General features: G+C 32.3%; 6 protein-coding genes and 2 non-coding genes across 8 annotated transcripts; 7 read left to right on the top strand and 1 right to left on the bottom strand.

The window, feature by feature from the left end:
• Positions 1 to 54: 54 nt before the first annotated feature.
• PPL_07122 (uncharacterized protein) lies at positions 55 to 3,483 on the top strand (the record flags this gene model as incomplete). Its single annotated transcript, XM_020577966.1, has 9 exons — positions 55 to 65; positions 524 to 546; positions 618 to 804; positions 1,483 to 1,616; positions 1,657 to 1,712; positions 2,016 to 2,078; positions 2,275 to 2,351; positions 2,654 to 2,733; positions 3,416 to 3,483. The coding sequence occupies 9 exons, from the start codon at positions 55 to 57 to the stop codon at positions 3,481 to 3,483; spliced, it is 699 nt and encodes a 232-aa protein (XP_020432414.1).
• Positions 1,093 to 1,164, top strand: PPL_07123. Its single transcript has one exon. It is a non-coding gene; the product is annotated as a tRNA-Met (tRNA).
• An 899-nt stretch (positions 3,484 to 4,382) lies between the features above and the next one.
• PPL_07124 (sugar O-acetyltransferase) lies at positions 4,383 to 5,151 on the top strand (the record flags this gene model as incomplete). Its single annotated transcript, XM_020577967.1, has 3 exons — positions 4,383 to 4,624; positions 4,690 to 4,824; positions 4,923 to 5,151. The coding sequence occupies 3 exons, from the start codon at positions 4,383 to 4,385 to the stop codon at positions 5,149 to 5,151; spliced, it is 606 nt and encodes a 201-aa protein (XP_020432415.1).
• A 421-nt stretch (positions 5,152 to 5,572) lies between these two features.
• PPL_07125 (uncharacterized protein) lies at positions 5,573 to 11,193 on the top strand (the record flags this gene model as incomplete). Its single annotated transcript, XM_020577968.1, has 9 exons — positions 5,573 to 5,596; positions 5,696 to 5,717; positions 5,870 to 6,379; positions 6,452 to 6,712; positions 6,785 to 7,117; positions 7,182 to 8,461; positions 9,368 to 9,713; positions 10,024 to 10,321; positions 11,061 to 11,193. The coding sequence occupies 9 exons, from the start codon at positions 5,573 to 5,575 to the stop codon at positions 11,191 to 11,193; spliced, it is 3,207 nt and encodes a 1,068-aa protein (XP_020432416.1).
• A 1,114-nt stretch (positions 11,194 to 12,307) lies between these two features.
• PPL_07126 (Pol) lies at positions 12,308 to 18,940 on the bottom strand (the record flags this gene model as incomplete). The annotated part of the gene is made up of 6 exons (XM_020577969.1): positions 12,308 to 12,373; positions 14,168 to 15,176; positions 15,280 to 16,141; positions 16,894 to 17,283; positions 17,806 to 18,796; positions 18,863 to 18,940. 6 exons carry the CDS (start codon positions 18,938 to 18,940, stop codon positions 12,308 to 12,310), a joined length of 3,396 nt encoding a protein of 1,131 aa, XP_020432417.1.
• Positions 18,941 to 19,006: 66 nt separating this feature from the next.
• On the top strand, positions 19,007 to 19,080 carry PPL_07127. Its single transcript has one exon. It is a non-coding gene; the product is annotated as a tRNA-Val (tRNA).
• Positions 19,081 to 20,070: 990 nt separating this feature from the next.
• On the top strand, positions 20,071 to 21,768 carry PPL_07128 (uncharacterized protein; the record flags this gene model as incomplete). The annotated part of the gene is made up of 2 exons (XM_020577970.1): positions 20,071 to 20,093; positions 20,148 to 21,768. The coding sequence occupies 2 exons, from the start codon at positions 20,071 to 20,073 to the stop codon at positions 21,766 to 21,768; spliced, it is 1,644 nt and encodes a 547-aa protein (XP_020432418.1).
• A 571-nt stretch (positions 21,769 to 22,339) lies between these two features.
• Positions 22,340 to 23,529, top strand: sapA1 (saposin domain-containing protein; the record flags this gene model as incomplete). The annotated part of the gene is made up of 4 exons (XM_020577971.1): positions 22,340 to 22,442; positions 22,513 to 22,631; positions 22,711 to 23,253; positions 23,428 to 23,529. 4 exons carry the CDS (start codon positions 22,340 to 22,342, stop codon positions 23,527 to 23,529), a joined length of 867 nt encoding a protein of 288 aa, XP_020432419.1.
• Between the last annotated feature and the right edge of the window lie 64 nt (positions 23,530 to 23,593).

Raw genomic sequence — 23,593 nt, forward strand, 5'->3', positions numbered from 1 at the left:
ATTGTCTCGTTGGTGGATCACTGTCATTCAAGTACACATAAATTAATATTTAAAATGAGTATCAAGTATGTTTAAAAAGACATACCATTCTAATAGATATCCACGAAATACTTGAACCATTCTCGAACTGAATACAATGAAATTCAATTCGAATCAAACTTTACATTAAAAAAAACAGAGGAATTCATTTGAAGAAAAAATAATAAAAAATGTTTTAGAATCGAATGTCGTTATTGAGTGATATTAACATATTAGTTTAAATCTATTAAAGATATACAAAATTGCCTAGAATCAAAATGATTAAAAAGAATACTCCCTATACGTAGATGACATCACTGACAAGCAACTCAATAGACTGAACGCGTTGATCTCTTGGTTCATGTGGGCTTCGTCATAGAACCCATTCCAACCCGGCGTACGCTACTACAATGGGATGTCAACAGACAGGTCCGTCTTTGGATGGAACGAAGGGGGATGCTATGAAGCTCAGATCTGTTGCTTACAAAATCTGGTTCTACAACAGATACCTCTACCTCATTCATAAAGGTAAGCACACCAGCCACTCCGACAGATGGAACAAGTGCATGCAGTTAAGAATTGGCATCAACCTATCTGAGTAAATGCCTCCAGCTCTGGAATTCATTCACTAGTATGTCGACAGCATTCACAAAGAATAACTACTCTAGCGATTCTCCGCTTTGCGACAAACTTGGTCCGGTCTCTATTGCTTGGATCTACGATGGCTCAAGGCACACCTTGTGCCGCTTGCAAACTGAACTACTCTGACCCATATTCTCATCACTTGTTTGATTTTCAGATGATTCAAAGCAAATTCAACACTATTAAAAACAAACTACGCGCAGCCACGGTCATTAACATCAATATCAGATGGAACATATGTACTACGATGCAATCATGCATCCTTCAAATATGACAGCATTGGTCACTCACATACTACACTTCATATCCTTAAACTAGTGAGGCAATACTGTATCACTTTTATTGAATAATTACGACAGTTATCAATTGTTTAGAAAAATTTTTGGATTGTAATTTCTGGTAATTTAAAACGAATGTAAAAAACATCAAAAAAGCATCTTAGCTCAGAGGAAGAGCGGTGGGCCCATAACCCACAGGTCGGTCGATCGAAACTTCCAGATGCTAAACCTTTAAAAATAAAGCACCCTTTATGCGCGCATTGCGGGTAAGATCTTTCGGATATTATATGTAATCATTTATAAAAAAAAAAAAAAAAAAAAAAAAGATATTGAATCAGAGTGTGGTAACACTCGTCTAAATTACACTCGACTCGAATACCCACACACTCAACTAAACAAGTGTCAGATTGATGACTTAACTTATCTTCTACAACGACTATAAATATACACTTCATCGGAGTGCGATGATCGTTTCGAAACTATCTTTATATTGTAGTGTTAAGTGTATATTCTTTCTTATAGTTTCTAACATATATAACTAAAGATTCTTAATTGTTCTCTCTGTTCTATCTGTTCTCTCTGTTCTCTCTGTTCTATCTTTCTCTCATTTCTTTCTATTCTCTGTTCTCTCTGTTCTTTCTATTCTCTCTGGTCTCTCTGTTCTCTCTGTTCTATCTGGTCTCTAATTGCAGTTTCTATGTTATTGTCTATCACTTAGTACTAGGTGTAGCTGTCTTAGAGTTTACACTACAATTTTTTCGTAGTTGTTACGAAGTTTTTACATAGTATTCAACTCAATAAATGCAAAAAAAAAAAAATTTGTATGAAAAAGCATACTACGAATGGGATTCGTTATGCCCTTTTTTACACATTAAATTCGTAGTTGTTACGACAATTTATTTTTTAATGAGAAAAAAAAATGTTAAATAACTTTAAAAAGAACACTTGCAACGATTTTATAGATAATCTATATTATAAATGAGAATATTTATTTTTTTGTTAATCATAATTACTATATTAGTATTTATTCAGAAGATAAAGCTTTTAAATGTAAACATACCAATAATGCATTCATAGACATGTCTCATAGTTGAATCTACTATTGCAAAAGATCGTCAATGCATCATCGATCTCTACAATGTCAGTTTCATTTGTCTTTTGTATCTTTTCACCACCTTGTTTGAATTTCCCCCTGTTTTCAAATGAATTATTGATTATACTATTGTAGCTTCCCACCAAGTGCTATATCGACACCATCTATTTTTTTTTTTTTTTGTTAGTTCACATTCTAAACATCAATTAAATATACACTGGAATGACATACTATTTGATTTAGCAAAGACTTTTTTGTCCATTTTGGAATAACGATGGGCGAACATCAGATGATCGATTATTCTTCTCTCTCTTTGTGTTGTTTGTCTTTGTTGTATTTCAGAAGTTCGAACGATCGTTGTTGTTCTGTGGTTGTAGTTGCTGTAATCTGAGTTGTTGCTGCTGTTGATGTTGATATTGTTGTTGTTGGTTCGTTGGTCGCATTTGTAGTGTTTGTTGGTTTAGTAGCAATATCTGCTGAGAAAGATATTCGATCTCCATATCTTGACTCTCCAAATAACTAATAAATGGATTATTTAAATTAAAAAAACTATTGTTATAGTAATTATTGTTATTATTGTTATTATTATTATTATTATAATTAATATTGTTATTGCTATAAGTGAAGTTATTGTTATTGTTATTGTTAATGTTACTGTTATTGTTATTGTTACTGTTGACTATCTCAAATTAAATAACTATTGTTTGATATTGCTATCAAATCTGCAAATCGATAATAAATAACTATTGTTTGAAATGATCATTTTTTTTTTTTTGATTCGAGTCATCAAAATAAATTTTTAAAATTAATGTGGTAAAAATCTCGACAAATTGTAAAAAAATGATAACCACACTAGCACACCTTAAATTTTTACTATGATCAAAATGCACGTTTCAAAAGTGAAAAACTTTTTTCACACACTGATTTGTGTGGTGCCCATGACAACTACGAAACAATCGTAGTGCTACTGTATTCATAACTGTTCTACAATATACTGTCACGTACGTCTCTCCACTGTCTTGCCGTCATCCGTATTAATAGACCACTTCAGATAACAGAGGCGATGACTCTAGAGTCTTATTAATAACAGAGGCAGTTGAAGGTATCAGAATGGAGAGAACAGAGAGAACAGAGAGAACTGAGAATAGATAATCATAAAGTTAAGTGTTAATGTAACTTACCTTAATGTTAGTGATTGTTTGAAAATAGATGTCTGTCATTGGTGACATCATAGTTTCTTATACTTTAATCGGAGTATTCTAAAGCTATATAGTTATATTAATTCTAATGCTTGATGGGATATTACACCGTGTAAAGTGTGTGTTGTTTTATGAACTCGATGACATTAAATTTTCGAGTGTTGGTTTTATAATGTTCATTTTAGTTGAATATACTAGATTAGAGTTTGTTAATTTAATATGTCTTTGTGGTGACGGTCCTATTCTAAGATAAGATCTCGAATTTATATTTAAAAAAATAATTTACAATTGTCATTATTTTTAAAATTAATATCTGATTAAATATTTTTTTATTATATCTGAAAGGAAATATTAATATATTTTTGTTTTTTAAATAAAACTTAAATGGATTTGAATTATTATTTTCTAAATTTCTTTATGTATTATCTATATTTAATAGAAAAAAGACAATAACGAAATGATTAGAAGATTGGAAATAGTTTGAAAAGTTGAAAAGGAGATAATGGTGACTCTAATATAGGTTGTTGACGTTCAAATTGTAATTTTGATTGTTTTTTTTAGAATTTGATTTATACTTCCATTCTAAATATTAATTTTGAGTTATCGGCTGTTACCGCTTTTCTAAAATTTAGAAAATAAAGAGAATAGGTTTAACAGAGATAAGTTAAATAAATAATTTTTAATTTATTCAAATAAAAAATAATTCACAAATAAATAAAAGATATTGATCTAAAAAATATTTTATATATATTTATTAATTTTTTAAGAATTTCCCTATTTTCTTATAGATAAATCTAGAATTTTGTTTTTCCAATCATAGACAAGTAAATCAAGCGAATGATAATCAATCAAAAATACTAGTGTATATTATATTGATATACAATAAAACCTCTTGCAGAGTATTTAACATGCTAAAATTTATAAACTTTGGAAAAAGAATTCAATCTAAATACATCTGAAGATCTTTGGACAAACTTTAACAAAAAAATGACTCATTTCAGATGATTCATCAACGCTCAGTCCAACCGAATTTTTAATTAAAAATTAAATTTTTTTTTTTATTTTTTATTTTTTATAATATGCAAAGAATCTTTTTAAATGATCCATGCAATTTCATTTTACAGATATTTACAAATAATAAATAAAACAAGAATGGATAGAAAAGAAACAGAAAAAGAAAAGATGATTAGTTCAAAACTATATTTCTCTGGTGATGCAGAGTTGACACAAGATCGTTTAAATGCAAAAGAGATTTGCTATGATTTCAACTTGCTGAGACCATCGTTACGTGAAGAAAGAGCTAATCTTATAAAGAAACTCTTTGGAAAAACTGGAAAGGATATTTGTATTGAATCTCCATTCCATTGTGACTATGGTTATAATATTGAAGTTGGGTATGTCATATCTAATTTATATTAAATTATTAAAAATTTAGACAAACACTAATATTTTTTTAAAGTAATGGATTCTATACTAACCACGGCTGCTGTTTTCTTGATGTGGCACCAATAAAGATTGGTGAAAATTGTATGTTTGGACCAAACGTCGGTCTATACTGTGCTGGTCACCCCATTGACGTCGCTACAAGAAACTCGTAAGTAAAGAATATAACTCAATGAACAGAAGTGCAAGTCTAAAATAAATTTAATCTCAAATATTAATACTAAAAATAAATATTTTATAATTTAATAGCTATCTAGAATATGGATATCCGATCACTATTGGAGATAATGTTTGGATAGGAGGCAATGTAACTGTGCTGCCAGGTGTGACCATTGGTGATAACACCATTATTGGAGGTGGAAGTGTAGTAACAAAAAGTATACCATCAAATTGCATCGCAGTTGGTAATCCATGTAGGGTTTTAAGAGAGATCACAGAAGAAGATAAAAACAAATATAAACAAGAAAATCCAAAATAGTCATTAAATTAGGAAACAAATAAATTAAAATCAAATTTTTTTTTTTGATATTTTTTGTTTTGTTTGGTTGATTAATTAAACACAATCAATCAAACAACCACACAACCCTATTTTGGAATATAAATAATTTCGAAATCAATCTGATAATTTATAAATGTCTTTTCAATCTTTAAATAACAATCATAATAATAATAATATATATATTATAAACAAATAGTTTTATTCTTTAGGGATTATAAATATCAACCATCATGTAGAGTGTAGTGTAGTGTAGTCTAGTCAACTCATCTCAAGATTAGATATGTATAATATATCTACTAAGTAATAATGTTTGGATAATTAAATTAAATCATCAATTCTCTGTCTTTTATTTTATTGTTTATTTCTTATTATATTATATATTTTATTATCTAATTAATTAATGTCAACAATTATAAATAGAAAAGTAATAATAACATTAATAACAACAATAATAACAACAATAGAAATAACAAGTAATAGCTAATAATATCTAAAAATAAAATAAAGATATTAAAATAAATAGATAATCGATGATCAAGATATTAGTATTTTTAATTTATCTATCATTTTTATTTATAAACATAGAATGTCGTAAGTTATCAAAAAAAAAAAAAAAAAAAAAAAAAAAAAAAAAAAAAAAAAAAGTTTATAAACATGCATGATAATGAATTAAATTAATTAAACAAAAAAAAAATAGAGGTTATAAATACTATACAATATTATGTTGGACATGCAGAAATCAATGGAGATAAACTATTGGCAGCGTCAACTTGGAGAGTTGAACCCTTCTTTAATGGTAGTTCACAACCGTCGTCCACTATTCTCAGTGTGATATCATCGACCGAAACAAAGGTCGTGGTGTCGTTGAACAACAGTATAGCAGTGCCTGGTCTAATCAAAGGTTGTGTGCAATCGACATGTGCCACCAACTTTTGGAATCCTGTGGTGATAGCCAACGTATCGAGTGTACCAACCGAAGGTGGTACACTGACGGTGCGAGGAAACTACCTACAACAAACAAGTACATTGGCACCGAATGTGCTACTCTTTCAAAATCATCAGATTAAGCAGTCCGGTACCAATAGAGATGCCACCGAAATCTACTTTCCATTTCCAACGAATATATCACAACTTGATGCCGGTAGAAACGTTAGTGTCGTTGTAAATATTAGAAATACTGGTAATAATGCTATGTTTTCTTATCAGAGTATGTTAAATTTATGATTATAAACTTTGCAAGGAGAAATCTCTTGTTATTAATATGAATCAATTTAAAAAGAACCTAGTATCGATAATATAGCAATAGTTAATAATACAATGTTGATAAATGGTGATAGTTTTGGAGCTGACAAAGATCTAATTAACATAACCATTGAAAATACTGTAACGGCTCATCCTACATCGTTAATCAATCATTTTAATATCTCTGTAGATCTGGAATCAAACAATAATATATCAAAACTTTTTAGTAATCCTGGTGTCTATCAATTCGAGATTGATGTTAAAAATAATCCTTCAACTGTATATAAATATACATTATGTAAGTTTAGGTTAATAATTACATACAATTTCTATTTATTAATATGTTTTTCTTTTTGATTAAAAAATATAGTACCATTATTAGAATCAACATCTAGAGTTGATAGTAATGGTGGTAAAATAACAATAATAGGTAAACATCTTGGTCTGGGGAATATTAGTTCAAATCAATCTACGATCATTACAATTGGAAACAATATATCATGTTTAAACATTAGCTATCCAACAACAGATGGAATATCAATCATTTGTAGTGTACCTCCCAATGGTAATAAATCATTAGTCGATCAACTCTTACCTGTGATCATCAAAACCAATGGATATACATCTATCCCATCACTGATATTCAAATACTCAAAAGAGATAACAATAGATTCATCTGAAAAACAAACCAATATAACTAAAGGTAAAATACCAACCATTTAAATTTATAAACAATTGTTATTAATTTTATTAATTTAAATTAATAGATGTATATGTATCAAATAATACAATTATAAACACAAATCATTCGTCGGTAGTTACAAATGTTACTACTACCATACCAATAGTAACAACGAATACAGGTGAATCAGATGTAAAGTCATCGAGTGGCAGTCAATCTAGTGGAAAGAGTAGTAGACAGATGCTATGGATTATTGCACCTGCTTTGGTTGGACTATTGGCAATTGTCGGTGTCATATTGTTCTTTATTTACTATAAACGAAAATTGAATCGTAAACAACAGAAATCAATAGATGAACTCCCTCCAGGTTGGGATTCAAAAGAGGATTTGGAGATTGGTGGAATTGTTTTATGCTACGACGAGAAGATCGATGGAAGACGACTCAAAGCTGGTAAATTTGAAACGATGGTTAGACATCTATCATTCTCAAAGCTTGCCAACCGTGATGTTATCAAGTGCTTCCTACTGTCCTTTAGAAGCTACGCTTCAAGAATGGAACTTCTAGACCTACTTATCGATTGCTATCAATGCAAAAAGAGAAAACAAACAATTCAGCCACTCCCTTCAAACGAAGAGGTTCACATGAGAATAGGCTACATAGCTCAGCAATGGCTAGAGGAACATCAATATGATTTCACAGACAGCCAGGAACTCTCTGAGAAGATGACGCGTTTCATACAACGTAAATTGAAGCGAGATTGTCCAGAGATTTTCCATCGTATTTTGGTTCTACTTTCACCTGCTCCCTCTGTAATTGGAACGATGGTACAGCTTCCACACCTGATGGAGGTGGAATCTTCAAAACCTGTGGTTACCGTTGAGAATCCCGATATACTCAATCTGGATGCAGCGGAAATAGCGAGACAACTAACATTGCTTGAAGCAAGCAACCATCTCTCTGTGGAGGACAAAGAGTTCTTCCATTTAGCGCCATCACACGAGCGTATTCTCTATAGAATACCAAAGCTTCTTACGTTGACCTCTCAGTATAATGCAATCTCTAATTGGGTCACAAGCGAAGTCATGACCAAACGTCAACTCGATAGTCGCATCAAAGTTGTAGAAAAGTTTATTCAGGTCGCCAAGCATCTTAAAGAGATTCACAACTTTAATGGTTGTTTTGAGATTCTCGATGGACTGAAATATCATTCCGTTCAGTTTTTAGCAAAGACATGGGCAAATGTCGACTCTAATCTCATCAATGACTATCAAGAACTTTGTCAGCTATTCACAGAGGAGAATGACTATCTTCCTTATAGAGAGCATTTAAAGAATTTCATTGGTCATCAATGTATACCATTTGGTGTAAGATTATCATATTTATACTTTCACAGAGTTGTGCATTAAAACTAACTAAAATAATTTAAAGAAATTAACAAAACTAGATATAGGAAGAAAACTAACTTTAGATCAGAAACAAGCAATATACTATGGGGACAATAATGTAAAGATGATACACTTTGATTTCTATATGGAGATTTGGAGAATCATTCAGGACTTTAAATGCTTTGACTGTAACTATCCATATGTTTTAGATATAAACACTCAAAACTATATCAAAAACTATAAATCACTTTCAAAATCTGACTATGATAAACTATCTATTTCTTTGGAAAAATAAAATATATTTCTTAATTTTTCTTGTAAATTATTTTTTGTTTACTTTGAGTTTTCTGTTTGGCCTCGACATTTCATCTTGGAAATAAAAACCATAGAGGTAGTGAATTATATATTTATTTCAATAGGGAAGTTGAGCTATTCCACAACACATAGTTTGAGAGTCTCTACTAGAAATTAATTAAAAAGATCCCCATTTAAAGTAGAGTTTGTTGGCTTAAAATATTCACAGATTTTTAAAAAAAAAAAATGGTGAAGTCGTTACTTTTCTCACTTGCTTTAATTGATTTTTAACAAATTAAAAAATTAAAAAATTTCTATTTCCAACATCTAAAGTCAGGATGGTGTGAAAGCTGGTGATCACCTAGGTGATTCCAGAATATTTTATTTCCTTGTGAATTCAATCAGATTGCCCGCAGGCTTTTTTACAAATTTATGTCATTTATAGTCTTTAGTTGATGCGGATACTCCTAGGTCGAACTCATGACTAGGAGATCACCAGCTTTCACACCATTCAAATAGTATCAAACATCATCACCAACTCACATGTATTCAATGAAGAACTCCAACTTGCATTGATCGATTTAAGAAAAGCTTTCGACTCAATCGAACACTGGGCCCATCAATGGAAAAGCAATCGACACTTTAGTTAAGAGATCGACCGCCCTCAACTTGAAAGTTATCAAAAGAGTATACTGGTTTAGAAACACAACATCAAATCTCTTTCATCTCAACGACTTCCTAGGATTCGGATTAACATCACTTGTAGATGCAAACGAATACCTAACACTACACTTCTTCTATCGTACTATCAACCAAAACAATGTCCTCTTTAACAACTCGTCATTCAGCCTAATACATAAACTTCAAAACATCAAACAGAATCCACAAAATATACACTACGATTGTTTCGTAGTTGTCATGGGCACCACACAAATCAGTGTGTGAAAAAAGTTTTTCACTTTTGAAACGTGCATTTTGATCATAGTAAAAATTTAAGGTGTGCTAGTGTGGTTATCATTTTTTTACAATTTGTCGAGATTTTTACCACATTAATTTTAAAAATTTATTTTGATGACTCGAACCAAAAAAAAAAAAAATGATCATTTCAAACAATAGTTATTTAATTTGAGATAGTCAATTAATAATAATATTTAAGATTTAATTTAAGATAGTCAATTAATAGTTATTTATTATCGATTTGCAGATTTGATAGCAATATCAAACAATAGTTATTTAATTTGAGATAGTCAACAGTAACAATAACAAAAACAGTAACATTAACAATAACAATAACAATAACTTCACTTATAGCAATAACAATATTAATTATAATAATAATAATAATAACAATAATAACAATAATTACTATAACAATAGTTTTTTTAATTTAAATAATCCATTTATTAGTTATTTGGAGAGTCAAGATATGGAGATCGAATATCTTTCTCAGCAGATATTGCTACTAAACCAACAAACACTACAAATGCGACCAACGAACCAACAACAACAATATCAACATCAACAGCAGCAACAACTCAGATTACAGCAACTACAACCACAGAACAACAACGATCGTTCGAACTTCTGAAATACAACAAAGACAAACAACACAAAGAGAGAGAAGAATAATCGATCATCTGATGTTCGCCCATCGTTATTCCAAAATGGACAAAAAAGTCTTTGCTAAATCAAATAGTATGTCATTCCAGTGTATATTTAATTGATGTTTAGAATGTGAACTAACAAAAAAAAAAAAATAGATGGTGTCGATATAGCACTTGGTGGGAAGCTACAATAACAAACATTGTATAGTATAATCAATAATTCATTTGAAAACAGTATCAAATTCAAACAAGGTGGTGAAAAGATACAAAAGACAAATGAAACTGACATTGTAGAGATCGATGATGCATTGACGATCTTTTGCAATAGTAGATTCAACTATGAGACATGTCTATGAATGCAATATTGGTATGTTTACATTTAAAAGCTTTATCTTCTGAATAAATACTAATATAGTAATTATGATTAACAAAAAAATAAATATTCTCATTTATAATATAGATTATCTATAAAATCGTTGCAAGTGTTCTTTTTAAAGTTATTTAACATTTTTTTTTCTCATTAAAAAATAAATTGTCGTAACAACTACGAATTTAATGTGTAAAAAAGGGCATAACGAATCCCATTCGTAGTATGCTTTTTCATACAAATTTTTTTTTTTTTGCATTTATTGAGTTGAATACTATGTAAAAACTTCGTAACAACTACGAAAAAATTGTAGTGTCATTGACACCTCAATCAAACTTTACAACACTCAAGTTTACTCAAATTCATCAACATCTGTTCGAAGTACAACATTAAGATCAACTCTAACCACCCAATCATTAATCCAAAATCTCGAATCAACAACATAGACTTCTACCTCCCACATGAATCGGTACTCAAGAAAAAGCTAATCAACAAAGAAAAAGTAGAGATTGGAAACAACAACAACTACATACCAATCAACAACAAAAATGCTACCAAACTATACAATCACCAATTCGAGATTTTACAATCTAACATTGGGATAGGAATAGACTAAGATATCTCAGAAAACACATATGTTCAACAAACCAACCAAAACAAATCACCCAACCAATCATTAATAATATAAATGTCATCAAGTCATTCAACAACATAACCACCAGAAATAATAATAGCAACATCAATAATTATTATAACGACAATCTCATACCCCATTGTAAAAAAGCCTGCGGGCAATCTGATTGAATTCACAAGGAAATAAAATAGAAATTTTAAAATTTCTCTTTCCATCATGTAATGTCAGGATGGTGTTAAGTTGGTGATCACTCCTTGGAGTGATCCTTTTTATTTCCGTAATAGTTTGTGTTGGTTGGATTAAGATTAGATAAATAAAATTAATTGGGTTCTCTTGTATGACAGGCGAGCTTAGCTGCAGGGATCTTAGTTAGGTTGTGACCCGTTGTAATGTCAGGATGGTGTTAAAGTGGGTGATCACTCTTTGGAGTGATCCATTTTTATTTCCGTAATAATTTAAATAGTTGGTTTAAGATTAAAAAAATAAAATTAAATGGACTCTCGTTTGACAGGCGAGCTTAGCTATAGGGATCTTAATTAGGTTGTGACCCATTGGTTCTAATCGTTTCGTCATGAGTTCCTTCCTTCCATTTGCGTTACCTTAGGCATTACCCTCCTTTGTTCGTATCAACTGAGTGCAAGAGCTGAAGACTAGACGACAGGGATGTCTATGTTTTTTGATTTTTTATTTTGGCTCCATCGGTTCGGCGTTCTCGGCAAATGGGAAACTTGTCCTTGGTGTTCTTGTAGATTAGTAGGTGAATCTAAGAACTTTGGTCATCCAATTGTTAATCTTGTTCTAACGGAGTGCAAGCGCGGGCATGTAGGGTCACTACTCCTCATGGATAGCGTCTAAGCAGGTTAACAACTCCTGCCAGTAAGAAGCGTCGCTGCCAGTTGACAAAGCTGGGTACGCGTACACATATCTTAACTTAACAGACCTGGGAAGAAAAAGATGTAGAAAAGGGAGAAAAAAGAAAAAAGATTTAAATTCTAAAATAAAAGAAAGAAAGGAGTGGGTTTTGGTGCGAAAAACCACTTTACTAAAAAAAAGTTATTTAAAAACTTTGTAAGAGAGAAAAGAGTACAAAGTATTTAAATAACCACCACCTTAGACTCCTAATACAAATAAATAAATAAATATAGATAGATAGATGCCCGACAAAATTTTGAAGTGTAATGTCAGGATGGTGTTAAGTTGGTGATCACTCCTTGGAGTGATCCTTTTTATTTCCGTAATAGTTTGTGTTGGTTGGGTTTAGGTTAGATAAATAAAATTAATTGGGTTTTTTTGTTTGACCGGGGAGGTTAGGTGCAGGGATTTTAGTTTGGTTGTGACCCGTTTGTTTTTATTGTTCATCATGAGTTCGTCCTTTCAATCAAAATACCTTTGGCATTTCCCTCCTTTGTTTGTACAACTGTTTGTTGAGAAATTGACGACAGGGAAGTTTATATTTTTGATTTTTGTTATTATTATTATAATTATTATTATTATTATTATTATTATTATTATTATTATTATTATTATTATTATTATTATTATTTTTTTTTTTTTTTTTTTTTTTTTTTTTTTTTTTTTTTTTTCATTGTTTTGTTGTTTTGTTTTTAGTTGGTAGTAGTTTATGAAGATTGTGAGTTGAATATATTTAATTGTACAGTTGGATCATCTGTATTGATGTTAGCTTGTGCAACACTTATTCTCACTCTTTCTTTAACGATTTTGTGGTTTTTGGTAATAGTTGTTTCAAGTATTTCTTTGATTGTTGATTTGATTAGTTTTGTTGGGATTTTGAATGATTCAAGTGTTTTGATTAGATTAGATGGAACAGTTCCAATGAGTGTTATTAATGGATTTATCAAAAATACTTTATCGTTGTTTGTGTGATTGGTATTTGTGTTGTTTATGATTGTTAATTTGTGATTGGGTGGGATTATATTGTTTAATTTGGTTGTATAAAAGTTTAAGAGTGAGTTTCGGTGTTGATTAGTAGCAGTGCATCTCAACAAGATGTGGGATGTTGTTTCTGGTTCATTCTTATCGCAGTGTATACAATTAGGAGAGGTAATTTTGGGGTGTTTGATGGTAAAGAGCGGAGCTCGCCATGGACCGTTGTTGGCAAGTAGTTTCTGTTGGAGGTACTTTGGTATTCTTGGGGAGTCACTAAGCAGTTCGAAGGTGGCTTTACGGTCAAAGTTCAGTTCGGTTAGCTTTCCTTGGGACGTTGAACGCCAATTGGTAAATCTTTTGTTCTTTTGGATTAGTTTGATGTGGTATTTGATGTTTGGGATGGCTTCATTTTCAGCGCTGGATAGGGAGAGTGGGAGCCATTGTTCGTTGTGGTAGTTAGTTGGTGGCTGGGAAATGGCACCCTTGGCAAGTCGGTCTGCTATGTCATTGCCAGGGTTACCAGAATGTGCGGCAACTTTGGTAAGTTTGGTGTGTAGGTTTAGTTGTTTTCTTTGGTTTATTAGTTTGGTTATTGCAGACAAAACTGGGAAATATGATTTGTTGAAATGGTTGTATAGGTGGAATTTGTTTGTGGTTGATTTGGTAATGAAATTGATCGATGATTCTGAGTCAGTGATGATTTCTATGTTGGTGTTGGGTGGTGCGTGTTGTAGTGCGTGAAGGATAGCTTGCAGTTCAGCGTTTTCTATGCCTTGGATTCCGGAGACTCTATTGTTAAACCAATAGCCGGAGGAAGGGGAGTAGACACCGAAGGCTGCTTTAGCTGGTCTGATTATTATGTTGTGTGTTGATGTTAAGATTTCATTGTTGTTAATTACGGTTGTATTCTCTTTTTCAATTTGTTTATGGCAGGAGCCATCTGTGTAGATCTTGTGGATTGCTGTAGGAAGGGAAAGGGAGTTAGTAGGTAATTGTAATGTAGTATGTTGGGTGGTGGAAGGTGGGGTTATTTGGTTGGTAGGTGTGTATGATTTGATTAGGTTGATTTTGATTTTAATGCTATTTTTAATTATTCCTGAAGAAGCTTGTTCCTTATCGCATAATGTTGTTCTGAAATATCTGAGTTGAGATTTATCGATGTTGTTTAGGTTGAGATCTTCTAGTGCTTTAGGTTTTATTATACTGTATGTGTTGTTGTTGATAATGAATAGTTGTTTTGCGTTGGTGTTTTTGCTTTCATTATTAACTAATTTACTCTTGATTATCGAATTATGTTGAAAGTAAAAGTCAGGTTGATCGAGTCTGTTAATGGGGTTGATGAGTGGGTGGTTACTGTTGAGTTTAATTCCATATTTTTTGCAGATGGAAAAGAAGAGGAAGTGGCTAGTTTTCTTGAGCTTCTTGATGGATGTGTCAATGAAGAGGAGGGTTGGATCTGCGTGGATGGACTGGAGTTTTCTCCACAGTGAGAACGTAGATGTGTTGAGTATAGTGTTTTCCAGATTTAGAAGACGGTAGAAAGAGTGTGCTGTAAGGTATTCATTCGCGTCAGTCATGGAGGTAAGGTTCAGTCCAAACATATCAGTAGAAGAATGGAATAGGTTAGATGCAGTGTTGTTGAGCCAGAATTTTCTATGTTTGATGACCTTGCGGTTGAGAATATCGAATTGTTTAAGTGTAGTTGGAGAGTAGTTGATGATTCCCATTCCATAGGTAATGGCAGGCGAAGTAATAGCGTTAATAGCACGGACATATTGATCAGAGTATAACGTGTTTCTTGCGAGAGATTCTAAAGTAGGTGTGATCTTGTTTTTGACATGGTTGGTGTGGTTGCTCCATGTTTGTGTTGGTAAGATGTGTACACCAAGATATTTGTAGGTTTTGCCACTGTGGTATGAAGGAAGTGGAATATCTTTTTGATGTGATTACATTGCTTGGGTTTGTTATTCGTTTGTTGGGTGTTGGTTTTTTTGGTGAGGTTGGTTTATACATGAAAGCTGATTTCTTGTTGTTGATAAGGAGTCCATGATATGTGAGGAAATCGTTGAGTCTGTTGAGGAGGAGTTGTGCTAAGTTTCTAGTTGATTCCATTAAGATAATGTCATCAGCTACGGCTAGGTTGTTGATTGGTTTATGTGATCTGAGTATCCTATAACCGCTATTAAGCCTGTTTAGATAGTGGAGGATAGGATCTATAACAAAGTTCCATAGGGCAGGGGAGAGAGGACAACCTTGTTTGACGCCACGGCCTGTCAATATCCTATTTGTTAAACCAAAAGGTGTGATAATCTGTATATAACAGTTGGTGTTGATGTTCTTGATGAAGTTGATTGTGTGGATATCGACTCCTTTCCATTCTAGACCTTCGATGATGGACCATAGTTCTATGGAGTCAAATGCCTTGATAATATCAACGAAGATAAGCCATAGATCTTTATTAAAGATGTTGGCGTCGGTGATGATGTTGTTAATTATGTGCAGTGGCATTGTGGTTGATCTCTTGTTCCTAAATCCGTACTGTGATTCTGCGAAGTTGAGGTTGGTTGGTTTATTTTCGGTTGTGTGTTGTACTCGGTTGTTGATTATGTACATGAATAATTTGTAGGTGTTTGGTAGGAGTGTTATTGCTCTGTAGTTGTCTAGTTCGCATTGGTTTCCATCTTTGAATATGGGATAAACTATACCAAGTTTCCAGTCTGTTGGGATGTCTCCAAGTAGAAGAGAGGAGTTGTAGATGTGTAGGAGTATCTTTAGTGCACTCTCTGGTAATAGCTTTATGATCTCGTTTAGAAGGAGGTCGTGACCGGGAGACTTCCTATTGGATGAGTTGGAGACGGCAGAGGTGAGTTCATCTAATGTAATTGGTGATGTAAGTTGTGAAGTTTCTGGTTGTTGTGGTTTGGTGATATTATTAAACCAGAATTGTTTGGTGGGGTTGTTGGGATCATTGTGTTTGGGGGTGAATAGTTTCCGATAGTATTCTTCGGTTGCACGAATGACGTCTTCCACTTCACTATGTGTTGTTGTTTCACCAAATTCGTTAGTTGATTTAACGACGTGGGTTTGATGTTGGATTTGGTGAATGTTGCTTTAGCTGCTTTGAAAAACTTGTGTGAGTTGTCGTATTTAATGTTGTCTAGTTTCTCTTTCCATTTCTTGAGGAAGAATCTGTATTGTTGCTTTTTCAGTTTCAAGAATTGGTAATCTAGAAGTTTTAAAGAAGTGCGAAGGGAGTTTAGTAGTTCTGTAGGATCGTCAGAGTTGAAGTCTGGATCAAAAGAGTTGTATTTTGTTTTCAACTTGGTTGGTATTCGTTTGTGAAGAATTAATTTCCTTTCGATTGTTTTGATTAAGATGTTGAGTTGGATTCTTTGCTTGTTGACGTGTTGTTTTTGTTTGTCGATCTCTGGATCATGTCTTTTGTTAAGACGAGGTGTTGAAGAGTGGGAGGAGATGTTATGTGTTTTCCAGTTTAACATTCTTTTTGAGGTGTCGACAATGGTATTTGTGAATTGTTTGTTAATGTTTGAGAGAGTGGAGAGGTTTGTGATTGGTGTATTAAGAATGTTTAACCAATATGGTTTTCTAAATTCATTTCCCATACTTTCGGTGAAATTCGCCAGAGTTTCTGGTTCATTTTTACCAAGTTTGGATCTTGTAATAAAGTAATTATTATTATTTTGTGTTGGTTTAGTGTGAATGTTTGGGAAATTAATCTTATCAAGTTTAATTGTGAGAAATGTGGCGAGATGATCGGATTTAATTTTTGAGTTTTTAGGTTTAGAAATATTAAATTGAAAATTTGTGTTTGTGTTAGGTGTGGAGATAAAATATCCATCAAGACGTGAGAATGATAAACCGTGTGGTCCGTTCTGTGTTCTTGTGAAATCATTGCTATAACAGGTGTCATGTAAACTAAAAGAGTTGATAAATTTAGCGAATGGGTTATCATTTTTAAATGTGTTTAGTTCATTTAAGTTGTAGTTGAAATCTCCTGATAGAATAATTAGAGATTGGTTGGGTAGGTTGAATGATTTTAGAGTTGTTGCGAGTTCATTCCAATAATCAAGTTTTTCTCGGTTATTGGAGGGTGCGTATGAGTTTATGTGTGTGATTGTTTGTTTGTTTATGGTAAATGAGATGATTATGGTGCGTGCATTATTAGATATATATTGTTTTGTTATATGTGAATAAATCTTTTTATGTACGATTGTTGTAACTCCATACTTTGGCAACTTTGTTTGATTAGGTTTCAATTTGTTAACATTGGTTAGCAATGAGAGTTCGAGTGATGAGTGTAACGCAATATGCGTTGGTGGTATGTGTTTGTTGAATTGTGTGTGTTGCGTATTAAGCAGATGTGTTTCTTGTAAGGAGATGATGTGTTGATTATATGTTTGTACGATGGTACTGATTTTGTGTGACCAATCGCCTTGTATGTTGTGCGAAGACAGGTAGAGATTGGTGTGTGGGGTCTCCATTATAATAGTTGGTTATACTTAGTTCATATCCATACCGGTGGCCTCTGTAGTGGAGGTTCCCTGAGTGGGTACTGTGATAGCTGCTACATTGTTTGTTGATGGGTTGTTGCTAGTAGCAGTTTGGGTAGTTGTGGTTGTGGTTGTGATTGTTGCAGTGTTAGGAAGTTTAGAGTTTGTTAAGATGGTATCACTATTTGAATTATCATTAGTGGTAACGTTGACTGTTGATGTTTGTTGGCTATTAACTACAGTGTTATTATTGCTATCAGTAACGTTGTTTGTTGTTGGTATTTGCTTGTTGTGTTGTGTGTTGCTAGGTTTAGTTGATACCGCTTTACTGTTTTGTTTATTACCAAATCTCATACGTTTGGAATTACTCGGTAAGATGTTGAGTCTAGCAGGTGGCGGGATAGTAGTTGGGATAGTAGGTGAGAATGTTTGGTGGTTGGTACCTGGGTTTCCAATAATGCCTTTGGGTGCTGAGGTAGAGAGCTCAAAGGATTCGTAGATGACTCTCTTTAAGGAAGTGTCAAGGTCAGTCTTCTCTTTGAAGTAACCAGTGACGATGCAGGCTTTGTCGAGGTGTTTGATTTTGACGAGTTGGGGTATACGGCCGCACATGACACGTAGAAAGTCTTCTGTTTGTGTTCTGTCTACAGCTACAATAACTGGTATCTTAATGTTAACTCTGTGTGCGCCGATAACATTAAAGTCGATTGTACCTTCGGTTTTATTACATTTGAAGGTGTAGTTGCCGTTAAGTAAGATGTCTGTTTGGGTGTGGTTTTCTGTTGTAACGCTTAGTGTTGTTCTGTTGTTTTTAGTTGATGTAGTGGCATTGCAATTTGGTAGTTTGCCGATTATCGCGTTAAGTTCGTCGGTAGTTAGCGTACTTTCTGTAGTATACTTAATCTTACCAACCAGTAAGCAACCAAAAGCTGGTGTTGTGGTGGGTATACGATGGTGACTAATAACTTTTTCTAATAGTTTAAATCTATCTTCTAGTGTACTAAGTGTGTTGGTATACTCCGATTGAAAGAATGTTTTGCTGGTGGGTTAATTATTGAGAAATCGGTTACATTGGAGAGATACTTCAGCTTGAGTGGCTTTAGATGCCACCGAAGCGAAGGTCTCTTGAGTTTGGTTGTTTAATTCTTTTGTTTGATCCATTATCTCTTGTACAGATAGTATCTGTAGCCGCGCGCGAAAAATGGGGGGAAAGAAGAATTTTGTAATGTCAGGATGGTGTAGTTGGTTATCACAAAACCTTAACACGGTTTGGGTCATGGGTTCGATTCCCATTCTTGATACAATCTTTTGATAACGATAACCCAAAATGCGCGCATATTGAAAAAAAATAGAAGTCGCTTGTTCCTCTGATGCTTTTTAATGGTATTGTTGTTGTTGAAATTCAATCCATCAAACTAAATGCATTTTTTTCCAACTACGGTTGATGAAATCTATAACATGGTACAGGCATGATATTCAATTATTCGATTTGAAATATTATAACTATAGTTTAATATGGTGAACTGTAGATGTTTTAATGAACATTCAACAATGTTGTTAATTCCCAAACAATGACATAGTTACTCTTCACCTATCATCTGAATTTATCCTATCACTCTATATTATTATCTAAGTATTTAATTGTCCTATATCTAGTTTGTTGGCGATGGTAGATGGAAGATGTACAATATTAAAATAATGCAAGTGAAGTGAAAATTTGATGTTTCGAAATTTAATATATATTAAGAATCAGTTGGGATAGATCTGCTAGGATAAATTGAAATATAAATATATCTAACAAATTAAATAGATACTAAAAAGAATCAGAGTAGATAATTATAATAGAACAATAGTTATTATATGGTGTACTTAAAGATACTCTACATGTGTAGTGATTACAGTGCTTTGTTGAGATAGTGAATAAGAAGAATAATATATTAATAACTGATAAGACAATAGAATAATAATGTGGATGAATATTTATTGTTTCGATCTCTTTGATATATTTAATTAAATAAAAATCAAACAAAATGCATCGAATAAAATTAATGTCTAATACTGCATTTTATATATGTTTCAGTAATTACATATATATATATTTTGTAACAGCAATGAAATCTGATAAATAAGTACATTTTAAGCATTTATTATAAAGTTATCTGATTCTTTTAAATAAATAAGTGATAAAACATAAAACTCTTTTACAAATTTCGGAAAAAGTTGAGAAAAATTAAATTTAATTTAAGCTTTAAAACTTTTATTTTTTTTATTTCTTAAATATTAATAGAGATATGGAAAATACTCAAAGTAAAAGGTAAATAATCTTATTAATTAATTCTCATATATTTATTAATTGAATTTACAAAAGTTCCATTAAAAAGGAACAAAAGAAAAAAGAAAAAGAATTGAAAAGACAATTTAATGTAAAAGAAAAGGAAACAAGGCATGCAGAGAAATTACAAAAAGAACAATTGGAAAATGAACAAGAATCAGAAACCACTAAATCAAACTATGGTGAAAAGGATTACTCAGAGGTGTTTGGAAACTTGGAAAATACAGCATTTAGATATGTGAAAATCAAAGATCTCGATCCAACCTATCATAATAATGTTATCACTATGAGAGCGAGAATCAGTCAAACCAGTACACATGGTAAATCTCTAGTGTTTATAGGTCTGCGACAACAACATTTTCGTATCCAAGCATTGGCAGTGGAGAGAGAATCACTCGTTTCAAAACAAATGATTAGATTCATTCGTCAGTTGAATGAGGAATCGATCGTTGATCTTGAAGCAACCGTTATCTACGACCCCGCAAAACAAATAAAGAAAAGTACACATCCCAATCTTGAACTTAGCATCAAAAGGCTGTACGTAATCTCCAAGTCGAAACCACTTGAGATCAGTCTGGAAGATTTGTCTCTAGGCTCCTCAGAGTCACAAGCTTACTCTGTTCCTCTGTCTACTCGTACCAATTACAAAACACTTGATCTTCGTGTGTCTGCACATCAATCAATCTTCCAACTACAATCACAAGTGACAAACATCATTTACAACCGGTTGGTGAAGGAGAAGTTCATAGAGATACACAGCCCTAAACTATTAAAATGGAATCTTGACAATTGGAGTTCATTTTCGTTGAATTACTTTGGTGAGACTGCACATTTAGCAACATCTAATATACTATACAAACAGATGGCAATCGCTTCTGATTTCAATAGAATCTTTGAGATTGGTCCAATCTATAGAAAAGAACATGCATCTACACACAGGCACCTCTGCGAATTCACAAGAATCGATATTGAAATGAGAATTGAAGAACATTATCATGAACTTTTAGATCAAATTGACCAAATGTTTATCGAGATATTCGAAAGACTAAACAAACTACCTGAACTGCTATCACTTATTGGTCAACAGTATCCGAGTGAATCGATTGTATATGGAACACCACCATTGAGAATCGACTACACTGATGCAGTGCAGATGTTAAAAGATCTCAATGAAATAGGCATGGGTGCCGACGACTACCTGTCGACTTCACAAGAACGCCGACTTGGTCAACTCATCAAGAGCACGTATGGTATCGATTGCTATATGATCGATCGAATGCCGAGTGACATGAGTGATGTAAATGCAATGCCATGCGTATCGAATGGCAACCAAAGGGTTCAACAGAATGACAGACAATATACAAATTCATTTGTCTATTATATCAGAGGTCAAGAGATTGCCAAAGGATCACAAAGAATACATGATCACAATCAACTGAAACTGGCAATCAACGAACAACAAATAAAATACAATCTCTTGAGGAGCCAAGATGAAATCAATTGCTACCTTGATTTCCTAGGCACCTTGAAGTACGGTTGCTATCCATACGCTGGATGTAGTATTGGTTTGGAAAGTCTACTTATGGCCTATCTTGGCATTCCAAACATCAGAACCTGTTCAATGTATTATAGAGACTGTAGAACTCTCAATCCATAATCATCACCCACACCACACAAATAATTAAAATTCATTGTAATTCAATAACAAAAAAAAAAAAAAAAAAAAAAAAGAATAGGTATTTTATTTTATTTGAAAATATGATATATTTTTTTTTTTTTCAAACAATCAATCAATCTGTATATCTATTTATTTCAAATTTTATTTTATTTTTTCACAAACACACAATGTTTGCAATTTTTGAGGTTTTATGTGAACACACCACTATATTAACACATAAACATCAAACCACAACAAAAAAATACTATTTTGATGGAAGTTACAATTAAAAATGTATTATCTGTTTTATTTTATTTTGTATTTTTGATTTATTTATTTTCCTTTTGTGTGACAAAAATATTCTTTTTCCTTTTCAAAATTTATAATCTCCATTATTTCAATTGCACTCAAATAATAAATAGACCAGCTGTCATTAAATTAGAAGTTAACTAATAAATATTCATATTAAAATAATTTTAAATCATTATCAATAGAAAGAAAGATAAAGAAAAATTATTTATATAACCCAACCAAATTTTATTACTTTATAATTTTAATATCAAAAACAAAAATGAAAATTCAATTTGTTTTGTTTTCTGTATTTTTATTAATTTTAATATCCAATGTAAACTCAAAACAAATTAATGAAAAAGGAAATAATGTTACTTGTGAAGGTATGTTTATAATTAAGATAAATTAAAATAAAAAATACTAACTTGAACCTTGTACAAAAAACAATTTTAGCCTGTGAATTGGTTGTCTCATATGTAGAAAGATTTTTGGAACAAAATAAAACTATCAATGAGATTGAACAGGAGTTGGAGAAAGTTTGTCTTTATTTACCAGGAGTTTGGTCATCAAATGTAAATATATAAAATTTATAATATTCTTTATCATCTCTAACATCATCATTTTTAAAAAAAACTAAAACAAAACAAAAAGTGTAAAATAATTGTTCAAAATTATATTACTCAAATCATTGATATGATCATCAATGAAGAGGATCCAGATCAAATATGTTCAATTCTGGGAGTATGCACTAATGAAGTGATGGTCATGGTAATGCAACCAGTGGTCAAAATTATCTCTAATACTGAATGTCCAATCTGTACAATTGTAACAGGTTATGTCGAACAATTTGTCGATAGAAACAGCTCGGTTCAAGAAATGGTTTCTGCTTTGGAGAAGATCTGTTCAAAGTTTGACCAAGGTTGGGCATCCCAGTGCAACAGCTTGGTATCAAACTATGTACCAATTATCATTGAACTTTTGGCCAAAGAGATGACTCCAGCGATCATCTGTCAAGAGATGAAACTCTGTCCTGTTCCAGGTCAAGTTAGACAAAGCATGAACATCATTGCCTCGCAACCAACCGAGAACAAAAACAATCAATTAGCCATTGTTCCAGATCACAATTCTCTCCTTATTGCTAAGAGAAATCCAACCGCAAGACCAGTCGTCAACAACAATAACAATGCTTGTGATGTATGTGAGCAAATTGCCTCAAAGATTCTTAATCTCATTCCAACAGTTTCTCAAGCCCAACAAATTATCAATACCGTCGAGAATGACTGCTCCTATCTCCAGAATCCCAATGTAATTGCCACATGCAAGAATATTGTTGACAGCTACGGTCAAATGATGATCAAATTCATCAAGAATGAACCAAATCCAGACCAAGTTTGTGGAATGATTGGTTTGTGCTCTACCCATAGAAATCCATTCTACAATCGACAAAATAGCATCAACATCAAAATCTAATTAATCTTCAAAGATGATAACATAATCATAATTAATTGTTTTAGTTTTCTACTTTCTGTTTTTA

Source organism: Heterostelium album (genome assembly GCF_000004825.1).
Source record: "Heterostelium album PN500 unplaced genomic scaffold PPL_scaffold6, whole genome shotgun sequence".
NCBI classification, from domain to species: Eukaryota; Evosea; class Eumycetozoa; order Acytosteliales; family Acytosteliaceae; genus Heterostelium; species Heterostelium album.